Raw genomic sequence first — 10,834 nt, 5'->3', positions numbered from 1 at the left:
GGGAAAGGCAGCTGCAGATATTTCTAAAATTAGGGGAAGGGGCTGCAGGGGGCACAGAATGCAGGAATTTCAGGCTTAAGGGACACCTGCTGTCTGGCCAGTCCAGACCCATTTGCCTTTTTGCCTTGGCTTGTTTCATGGGTCTAAAAAATGCTGACTGCGAGCAGGTCAAAACACGCCAAGGTGAGCAAGAGAAGAGGCAGGAGTCTCTCTGCAGTAACATCGGGGGACAGAACACAGAGGCAGAGCAAAGGGACCTGCTCGCCCTTTGCTCCAGTGCCCATTCCTCAGAGGCACCAGACACGCTGGAATGCCCGCTCTGCCCCAGCCTCGGCAGAACCCATCTCCTCCCATCTCTGGATGATATTTTGTTCACTTCCTGCAGCAGCAGCAGTGTTCGCCTTGCTGCCCACAGAGCACACTGTGGAGTCCTGGAGGGATTTTGTTAAATATACACATAGATAAGGCTCTTCCCCCTTCCTTGCTTCATTCACAAAGCAACGTATGATGGACATCAACCACACAAGCTCCAATCCACGCTTTTTAATAGCTGTATAATATTCCACACTGGGGAGATTCCTTCCCTACCCTCGGCCAGTCCCCAAGTGATGGGCATCGAGTTACATCCGGGTTTGTTTGTGTTTCTTTCTCCTACTACACATCTCTTGGCCTATCTGCAAAGAGAAATGAGACTGTCTATAGGCTGGACTCCTAGAAGTGTGATTGCTGGGTCATGGAGTATGAACATTTTAAATTTTAATAGATACTGCCAAATTACTTTCCTAAAAAGATGTAGCAATTCACAGTTGCAGGCAGCGTGTGCATGCCTGTCTCCCCACATTCCAACCCACAGCCAACACTGGCTGGTATCAATCTTCTTTTTTTGCTAGTCTGGGTGTGCTGGGGCTAGTGGAAGGCATAGTCATTATTTTAACTTGCGTGATTCTGATTTTTAGTGTCTTTTCTTTTCTTTTTTTTTAAATCTCACATGTGCTTATTGTTTGTTAGCATTTCCTCCAGTCTTTGCCAAAAGTCTCTGAGGACTGCCTTTGGGGGTGGGGTGGGGAGGTGAACCTGTCCCCTGCAGAGAGGGCACAGGCCTGGGGTCTGGGGACTCTGAGACTGTGCACTCCCCAGCAGAGCCAGAGTATTTCCGCATCAACCAGGAGGGGCTGGGCTCGGGGGTCTCTGGCTCAGACGCCCCAAAGCCCGGGGACTTGCCCAAGGTCAAGGCACCAAGGGTGCCGCCGGGCTGGGCCGCAGCCAGGCTGCGCCTCCGGAGCGCCTTCGCTCTGCACCAAGACCGCCCGGGAGATGCCTGCGGGCACCTTGGAGAAGGTCGGCGGCTCGGGGCCAGCTCGGACGGGGCAGGAGAAGGAGGGGCGGCGCGGGTTTGGCAGTACCTGCTGTGGAAGCCCTGGACGCCCTCGCCTGGCCCCTCGCCGCGACCACCGCGGGGACTGGCAAGACGAGGGAGGGCAGGAGCCATGGTGCAGACAAGCCCAAGCGTCCTCAAGTGCCTGGTGGCCCTCCTGCCTCGGTTTCCCGCTAGGAGGCAGGCGGGGTGGGGGTGGAGGTGGGGATCCAGAATGTCCAAGGGCCTGAGGTTCCGGCTTCGGGATCCTGGGCGGGCGTGGGGTGGGGTGGGCGGGCTGCGCGGGGTCCCGGCGAGGGGATAGTCGGGGTGGGCTGCCTGGGGTGGGGGGGCTCTGGGGGGCTGCGGGCGGCGGACAAAGCGACGGCACCACCCCGTAGCGCGGCCCAATGGAATGAATGGGCTATAAATACCGGCCAATGGGAGGCCCGCGTCGTGCCCCTTAAGAGCCGCGGGAGCGCGGAGCGGCCGCTGTTCGCCTGCGCCGCGCCCTGAGCTGCCGACCGACCGAGAACCCCCGCCCCCGCCCGGCTGCTCAGTGAGTGGGCCCGAGGGCGGGGGTGTGGGGGTGGGTCGCGGGGCACCGGGGCAGGGGCGCTGCGCATGGAGAGGGCTCGGGGGCCGCGGCGTCGCGCGCTCCCGGCACGCCGGGGCCCGCCGCCTGGAGCGGGCGCGCCAGCCAGGCCGGGGGTCCTGGGCGATGTGGTAGCCCCCTGCGCGCAGTGCCGACCCCGCTGACCTTGGCCGCGTCCCGGGCGACCGGTGCCCGGGTCCCTGGGTGGTTAGCAGGTCCCCAGGAGGCCCGGAGCCTCGGGTGCCCGCTGACCCCCGCGTCTCCCCGCAGCCCGCCGCCGCCATGCCCTTCTCCAACAGCCACAACACGCTGAAGCTGCGCTTCCCGGCCGAGGACGAGTACCCCGACCTCAGTGGCCACAACAATCACATGGCCAAGGTACTGACCCCCGAGCTGTACGCCGAGCTGCGCGCTAAGAGCACGCCGAGCGGCTTCACGCTGGACGACGTCATCCAGACTGGCGTGGACAACCCAGGTACGCGCACACCAGTCCCGGGGTCAGGGTGCCAGCGCCGTATCCGCGGGACAACCCGCGGCTAGGGCCCGGAGCCCGCCCCCCCATGCCAGTCCCCCTCGGGCCCAAGTCCGGGCGCCCTCTTCCCGCGCACAGCCGCGGGGTCCTCGGCGGCTCGCTGAGGCCTGGCAGTGACGTCACTGTCCCCACTCCGCGGCCCCCCCACAGGCCACCCCTATATCATGACCGTGGGCTGCGTGGCTGGCGACGAGGAGTCGTACGACGTGTTCAAGGAGCTCTTTGACCCCATCATTGAGGATCGGCACGGCGGCTATAAGCCCACAGACGAGCACAAGACCGACCTCAACCCCGACAACCTGCAGGTGCCGGGCGGCCCGGGGCGGCGGGTCGGCCTGGGGAGGGGTCTCCCGGAGCTCACCTCTGCTTGGCCCCCAGGGCGGCGACGACCTGGACCCCAACTACGTGCTGAGCTCGCGGGTGCGCACGGGCCGCAGCATCCGCGGCTTCTGCCTCCCCCCGCACTGCAGCCGCGGGGAACGCCGCGCCATCGAGAAGCTTGCCATCGAAGGTAAGGGTCGGGCCGGCCGGCCGGGCCACGGTCCCGGTCCCGGTCCCGGCCCCTGCCGGCTTGTTTACTAGTCACCCGAGCCGCCGCCGACGCCGCGCTCTTATCTGCGCTCTGGCTCCGGTTTCCCGGAGGGACCGAGGCCCAGCCCCGCGCCTACAGCGTCCTGGGGCCCGGCGAGGGTCGGCTTGGGCCGGGTCACCGGCTCGGCCCGCCGCCCAGACCGAGAGGACTGGACTCCAGCCAAGCCGAGCGGGCACGGGGAGGTGGGGCGGATCCGTGTCGCTAGGGGTGGTGGCGGTGTGGGACAGGAGCCCACCCGCTTGTCCTCCTGAGCGCGCCCCTCCGCAGCCCTGTCGAGCCTGGACGGTGACCTGGCGGGGAGGTACTATGCGCTCAAAAGCATGACCGAGGCGGAACAGCAGCAGCTCATCGACGACCACTTCCTTTTCGATAAGCCCGTGTCGCCCCTGCTGCTGGCCTCAGGCATGGCCCGCGACTGGCCGGATGCCCGCGGCATCTGGTGCGTACTCCCCAACCCCCTCCCGCGGGTCCCCACTCCCCCACTTCGTCCTCTCCCTGGCGAGGCCGAGAAGGAAGAGGGAGGGGCCGCGCTCCTGGGATGGGTTTGGTGCCACCCAGGCCTCCTTGCAGGTGACCTCACCTCGCAGGTAAGTGAAGGACCCCGGCTAGTAGAGGCCTCAGCCTCTCAGGATCTTAGAGGTGGGGGGAGCAGTCGTGTTGGCTTTCCTCCTCCACCCCCCTCTGGGGAGCTGGAGCTGCTTGTTTTCTCTCCTTTCCCACCCGCTTCCCCGCGGGGAGTCAGTCAGGTGCTGGGTGACGCAGACACTTCCTGGAGTGGGCCGTGGGGGAGGAGGGCTTACAAGCTCCTGTTCACACAGTGCGTGTATCGTGGGGCTTCCGCGCCCAGCTACAGCGCATCCCCCTGTAGGGGGCTGTGCTGGCTGCCTCTGCCCCTTATCCCCTTGGTGGGCACCACACAGTACCTGATGGGCAAGCTGGGGAAGCAGCTCAGGCCTCTCTTTCTGTCCCTTCTCTGAGCTGTCCTGGCCTCCCTCCGTGCCCCCAGGCTGTTGACGGGGCTGGAGTCCGGGCAGCGGCCCCCGCTCCTGGGTACAGCTGGGATGAGCACACCAGGGACCTGGGAAGTGCCTCCGGCCTGGGGACCCCCTAGAGTTTGTTTTCTGGATGTGCCCTGAGACCACAGTCCAGGGAGGAGGCTTGACTGTGCCCCTCCCCCAGGCACAATGACAATAAGACCTTCCTGGTGTGGATCAACGAGGAGGACCACCTGCGGGTCATCTCCATGCAGAAGGGAGGCAACATGAAGGAGGTGTTCACCCGCTTCTGCAATGGCCTCACCCAGGTCAGGCCTGGCCCCCGCCACCGGGGCTGGCACGGTGGGGGCTGGGTGCCAGGGAGGGGGCAGGGCCAGGACCCCCCGGTTCAGGCAGAGATGTAGGTGCCCCATTAACCTCCTGGGGAGTCCAGGTCTCAGTTGCCTCAGGGTCCTGCCGGGGAGCTCCCTGGTCTCAGCCGGTTCCCTGGGGCATGTCTCAGCCAGGCCTCCCCTCTCACACCTCCACCTCCAGATTGAAACACTCTTCAAGTCTAAGAACTACGAATTCATGTGGAACCCTCACCTGGGCTACATCCTCACCTGCCCGTCTAACCTGGGCACAGGGCTGCGGGCAGGGGTGCACATCAAGTTGCCCCACCTGGGCAAGCACGAGAAGTTCCCGGAGGTGCTCAAGCGGCTGCGGCTTCAGAAGCGAGGCACAGGTGAGTGGGGTGGAGCGCCTGCGGACACCCCTCTCTGCCGGAGCAGCCCACCCCCCCCCCCCCCCCCCCCCCCCACCCAGGCCTGCTGACCTGGCTGTCTCTCCAGGCGGTGTGGACACGGCTGCCGTGGGCGGGATCTTTGACGTCTCCAACGCAGACCGCTTGGGCTTCTCGGAGGTGGAGCTGGTGCAGATGGTGGTGGACGGCGTGAAGCTGCTCATCGAGATGGAGCAGCGGCTGGAGCAGGGCCAGGCCATCGATGACCTCGTGCCTGCCCAGAAGTGAAGCCCTGGCCTGCATCTGCCGCCACCTCCAGCCCTGCTGCTTCCTAACTTATTGTCCGGGCAGTGCCCACCATGCACCCCTGAGGCTCGCCGTTTGGCGGCTGAGCCCTTAGCCTTGCTGTAGAGACTTCTGTCGCCCTTGGTAGAGTTTATTTTTGTGATGGCTGAGATGTTGCTGATGCTGAAATAAACTAGGGTTTTGGCCTGCCCTAAGTCTGAGTGGTGCCTCCCCTTTCCAGGGGCAGCCCGGCTCTGAGGCCTGAGTCTTGGGTCTGCCCTTTGCGCTTCAATGTAAGCTGGGACAGTAAGTAATCAGGAGGCAGGCACCCTGCTGTACCCACCTAGTCCTGTTCCATGAGCCTCTCCGCCATCCCGTCTACTTGGCTTCCCTGCAGGCCTGGGGTGGGCTGGTGGGGGAGGGACAAGAAGGGGGAGGAGCTCCAGGGTGGCAGAGCCCCAGCCTGAGCATCGAAAGGATTTGGGGGCCTGGCACTTTGCTTAGCCCCATCCTGTAGCCTGGGGGAGCTGTGGACGCTGGGGGGAGGGCAGGAGCCCAGAAACTTGATACCTTTTCCCCCCAAACCCTCTTCCTCTTCTTCTTGCAGGCAGCTGCTCCCTCTCCCACCTCAACACCTACTCCATCTCCTAAATAATGTCTCTCCTCCCCTTCCTTCCCTCCCAGCCTCCCATTAGGCTGAACTGTCCCCTCGCCCGCCCCTAGCCTAGCCCTCCAGCCCCTTCCAGGAAGCCCCAGGGCCCTGTCAGTCCCCCTCCTCCCTGCAGCCTCCTCTCCAGAACCCTCAGGTGCCCCAGTCCCTGGGCCCCCCATGGCAGGCCCCCACCAGAGGGTCCCCAAGCAGGAGGGAGGTTGGGGCTGTTCAGGACATGGCTTTCTGGTCTGTTTTCCGGCCACCTCCTGGCTGCTGCTGTCCCCATCTGGTCTCACTCGGGGGTCCCCACCATGGGTGGGCACCCTAGGTGGGACGGGTGAGCCAGCCGGGGTCCTGGGCCCGGCTTCCTTCGCCAGCTCCTCAGCTCTGCGGACGGTCTGTGCTGCCCCCTGCTGGCCAGGGCGGCCTCTGTCCTTCCGTTCCTCAACCCCATCGGGGTCTGCGATGCCCAGCTCCCCATGCATCAGCCACACCGTCCTCCTGAGGTTATCCTGCACCTGGGAGAAGCCAGGCATGGCCTCCACGCCCTGGACTGGGCAGTCTTGCCCACTGAGGATTGGGGGCTCTCACGTCCCAGGGGCAGCTTGTCAACCCGGACCCCGAGGCCCAGGACAAGCAGGTTGGTGGGGCGGCAGTGGAGGAGGAGGTGCGCCCTGGCATCTGCCTCGGTGGCCAGGCTTGGTCTGAGGGGCCCATCCAGGCAGTGTCCAGGCTGGGGAGGGCTCTCAGGAGCCTTTGCCAGGGAAGGGGGCATGGGCCCAGAGGCTGGGTGAGTGAACACCTGGATAGGCTGGGCATAAGAGGTGCAGAAGATTGGCAGGGAAGGGGTCTCTGCACCTACTCTTGGGGTCCCTGACTGGCCTGGGGGCCAGAGGCCAGTTCTGGGCTGGCCCTGTTGCCATGAAGTTCCAGGTCAGGGGCGCACATCAGGCAGGGGGCCCCTTTTCTCAGCTTCCTCCTCCAGCCACTGTCCCCCTCCCGCCAGTGTGGGCTGGGCCAGGCCATACAGTGCTTAGTAGAGTCTGGAGACTCAGGGTAAAAAGGGCTGTGACGGGCACAGGAGGTGTGCCCCTCCTCTGTGAAGGCGTCGCCCTGCAGAGAGGGGAGGCTGAGGGCAGCTCAGGAGAGAGCGGGAACAGTGGGAGGCCTCCCCCAGCTGGTCCAGGAGCTGCCCAGTCCGGCTGTGTCGCTACCATCCGAGGGGTCAGCAGGGTTCCTGGCCTGTCTGCCTGCGCCCACCCCGGGGCCCTTGCCTGTGCTCCCTCCAGCTGAAGGACCTCCTGCTTGCTCAGGCCCCCTCACCGCCGCCTGGACTGAGCCCGGGGGCGCAGGCTCAGGAATGACTGTCCCGAAGCCACCCTCCCGTGTGCATGGGCACCTGAGGTCCCTGGTCAGGCAGGCGTGTCAGGGCTTGGCGCAGGGGAAGCCAACTCCCTCTGAGTGGCCTAAGCCTCGCCCTCTTGCCCTCGCCTGCAGCTGGGGTGGGGCACACACAGCACCTGGGCTCTCGGAAACCTGGTCGAGCGAGCAGGGCGGGCACAGCTCCCTGGGACCCTGGGGGGAAGCGTCTTCCACAGGCTCAGAGCTATGCCATCTCAAACCCACTGCTGCTTCCCTAGGCCGCTCGTTTTCCTCTCCACCGTTTTCCCTTTGCCTCACTTTTACTTCTCGCTTTCTCGTTTATTTTACCTGGCTGTACTGAATGCACGCTTGTAAGCTGTAAGCTGCATTAATTCTCTTTTAGGACAAGACAGAGCTGACTGTACACTCAGCAAGGGCACCTCTGTTCAGCAGTCCATAGACCCTTCAGCCACGATCCCTACAACCTCTCCCCCTTTCCTCTGGATTCAAGAGACCTCTGAACAGGGTGGTTTTAATTTTCCTGAAACCAGTCAAACACGGAAGGTCTAAGAAATGCCCCACCACGTGATGACACACACTGGATTTGCTCCGATCAGCACCAGTGAGAGCATCACACCTGTGTCACAGCCAGGGCCCAGCCAAGAAACTTCTCCACCGACAGCCGGCTGGCGGGAGGATGGGGGGCGGTCCCCGGGTACTGCCGGGCGCTCAGCACTATCACCAGCCTCCAACCTCTAGATGCCAGCAGTATCACCCACCCCGATTGCCACAATGGAAAGAAAATGTCTCTAGGCATTGCCAAATGTCCCCGGTGGGGGGGGGGGGGGCGGCAAATTGGCCCTCAGCTGCTTCGAGAACCATTGCCCTACAGAGATAACGAAGAGATGCAGTCACTTAGGACAGGGAACAGCTGGTCAGGCCTCCAACAATAAAGCGTTGTTAAAAAACCAGGCCACCTCCCTCCCTCGATGTGGCGCCACGCGGGCCTCGACAGCAACGTGGAGAGCTCAGTGAGACGGTGACATGACTAAAAAAAGCAGAAGTGTAAAAGCAGGTTATAAAACAGCTTGTACTCTTGGGATCCCACACAGAACACGTATGGAAAAATCCTGAACAACAGTAGTCAGCTGTGGGTGGTGGGGTAACAGGTGATTTCCTTCTTTATACTTTATCTTCCAAATTTCCTACAGTGAACACATATTACTTATATAAATAGCTGAAACAAATTCTTTTTTTGAGTGGTTTAAAAAAAACCACTCTAATGCGTCCCAGTTGGTGGGAGACCACTGAGGCTGCAGGGCTTCACCGCCACCACCCCTGTTTGCTCTGGGTGAGCCTCTCCCCCCACCTGGGGTGGAAATGGTGAACTGGCTCAGGCGTCAGCACCAGTGAGCCCACCCAGTTCCACGTCCTGGGCTCTTTTCACTGCTCTGACTTTTCAGAATATCTTAGACCTCCAGTGTGCAGGACCCGCTGCTCTTATCGGTAGCTGAACTGGTGGCAGTTGCCTGGAAGGTCCTTCATCCCGCATTTCTACTTGGAGCTGCGTGGTGCCTACACCAAAGCCCCATAAAGTACCCTTGGGGGCACACATGTACTCACTTCACAGGTAACAAAGAAAACGATCTTTTCATTGGCAAGAAGTCATCTTGCTGCCTGTGAGGTTTCCAATGAACAGGGGACAGAATTTCAGCTTGGAGAAGCAAGGCTTTTTGACCCTGCTGAGGGTTGAGGCTTTTCACATGTGAACTGGATGACAAAAATCCCAGTTCCCAAGTCTGGCTAGAGGCTTTCTGCAGGGATCCATTCCCAGCATCTGGACTCTCTCTCCCTTTCTCCCCAAATCTGTGAAGATGTTCTGTTTGGTTTCAGAAGTTCTAACTTTCACACCTTTCCCAGAGTTGGGGTCTTGTCAAAATCTAAGGCTCAACCTAAATAATTAAGCTTAACACCCAGAAAAGTTAAGAGTACTCCTTCCAGCCCCTCCTGTTGCCAATAAATCTCTGTGCACGCTCCCCTTCTGCCTTCGCAGCAAAACCCTGGCTTTGAGCCTGGCATGCCACTGCCCAGCTAGAGGAGCCCATTTCCAAGACGCTCTTGCAGCATCCGTGGCTGCAGAGAAAATGCTTCAGAGGCCACCTCAGACAAGGGGCACCCAAGCCCGGCAGGTGGCACACCCTCAAGTGTCGAACCTGGTGCACACAGGTGACAGCCAGTATCACTCCTGGCCTGGCAGTGGGGACTGGGGCCGGGTCCTGCCTGGCCACACACTCACCCCACTGCAATGTCAGGCCTGGCTTGGCGCCTGCTGGTCCAGGAATTTAGCTGGAACTGGGACCAATGGCTCTAGAAACAGCCTGGCTTTGGGCCCCTCCCAGCCAGCATGCACTCAGTCAGGATGGGACACACGTGACCAGAGACTGACGGCAGTGGCACCAACACCCCCGGACTTGTTCCCATCTGCCATCTCGGTGCAACCCGGGGCTCCCTTCTGCACGCCTGCACTCTGCCTGCTCTGCACCTTGCTAGTCCCACTCAGTATTCTCCTTATTTCAACCCCCTCGTCGACTGATACCAAGCTGGGCGTCATGCTCCCTCTCAAGGGTCACATCTCGTGGGGAGCCCAGACACCCCTGAGCGGAAGTGTGGGAGAGCACTTCTCTCGTGGGGTTCACAGGCGGACTTCGTCAATCCCTGAGCAGAGGTAGCGGGCGAGCACAGCACGTTTCTCAGCGGGCTTACGAATCTCTCTTAGGAAGTGTCGTGGCCGCACACCTTCCCTCCTATCCTGGATTCCTCTTATATCCTCCTCTCCTGACTTCTTGGACTGTCTATTGGTCCTTGAGCCTCCTTGGAGGCCCCTGGCTCTATTTGTTTCTCTTTCTTTTGTTTCAGTGATAAAGTTAATGTTTAGTTGGCTCAGGGCCTAGGTCTCCTCCCTCCATCTCTGAAGGATTGAGGCCCTGGGACTCTTGTTCCTTTCCTTGACTAATCCAAGGGGCATTCTCAGGCTAACCAACCTGGCAGATTTCAGGTTGGCTGGTGGCTCTCAGGGACCCCACTGTTGACACTGGGAGAATGCCAGGACAAATGACTACCATCTGGCCAGGATCAATCAGACCCCCGTCATGTCAAGACATCCCAATAAGAAATGGGGGCGACTACAAGCATCCTGAAGGACTCTCTGCTAGGATGCATATTAGCTAATTGGGGAAAACTTAGGATGGTTTAAGAAAAAAAGAAATTAATTTTCTTTTGCAATACTGCATGGCCCCAGTACGAACTAGGGGACCAAGAGATCTGGCAAAAAAAATTGGGCCATTAAATTATAATCCATCTTGCAGCTGGACTTATTTTGCAAAAGGAAAGGGGCTTCCCTGGTGGCGCAGTGGTTAAGAATCTGCCTGCCAGTGCAGGGAACACAGGGAAGATTCCACATGCTGCGGAGCAACTAAGCCCGTGCGCCACAACTACTGAGCCTGAGCTCTAGAGCCTGCAAGCCGCAGGTACTGAAGCCCGTGCGCCTAGAGCCCGAGCTCCGCAACAAGACAAGCCACTGCAATGAGAAGCCCCGCGCACTGCAACGAAGAGTAGCACCCGCTCACCACAACTAGAGAAAAGCCCGCACGCAGCAACGAAGACCCAACGCAGCCAAAAATAATAAATAAAATAAAAATTTATTAAAAAAAAAAAGGTAACTGGAGGGGAAGTCCCATCCATCCAAA

At 60.7% G+C, this 10,834-nt stretch overlaps 1 protein-coding gene across 1 annotated transcript; it reads left to right on the top strand.

Annotated features, from left to right (window-relative positions):
• The first annotated feature begins 1,820 nt into the window (after positions 1-1,820).
• On the top strand, positions 1,821-5,286 carry CKB (creatine kinase B). Its single transcript, XM_032623868.1, has 8 exons — positions 1,821-1,913; positions 2,220-2,424; positions 2,632-2,786; positions 2,860-2,992; positions 3,341-3,512; positions 4,253-4,376; positions 4,603-4,792; positions 4,899-5,286. Exons 2-8 carry the CDS (start codon positions 2,232-2,234, stop codon positions 5,075-5,077), a joined length of 1,146 nt encoding a protein of 381 aa, XP_032479759.1. The 5' UTR covers positions 1,821-1,913; positions 2,220-2,231; the 3' UTR covers positions 5,078-5,286.
• The last annotated feature ends 5,548 nt before the right edge of the window (positions 5,287-10,834 follow it).

This window comes from Phocoena sinus, chromosome 2, assembly GCF_008692025.1.
Source record: "Phocoena sinus isolate mPhoSin1 chromosome 2, mPhoSin1.pri, whole genome shotgun sequence".
Classification (NCBI taxonomy): Eukaryota; Metazoa; Chordata; class Mammalia; order Artiodactyla; family Phocoenidae; genus Phocoena; species Phocoena sinus.
Note: the sequence above shows the minus strand (reverse complement) of the source record. Positions and strands in the feature narration are given on the sequence as shown.

Bases quoted from the DNA above. Each gene is read 5' to 3' on its own strand.
- CKB (XM_032623868.1), top strand. From the start codon at position 2,232: ATGCCCTTCTCCAACAGCCACAACACGCTGAAGCTGCGCTTCCCGGCC. The intron at 2,993-3,340 runs GTAAGGGTCGGG...GCCCCTCCGCAG, and splicing joins CGAGAAGCTTGCCATCGAAG to CCCTGTCGAGCCTGGACGGT. The intron at 4,377-4,602 runs GTCAGGCCTGGC...CTCCACCTCCAG, and splicing joins TCTGCAATGGCCTCACCCAG to ATTGAAACACTCTTCAAGTC.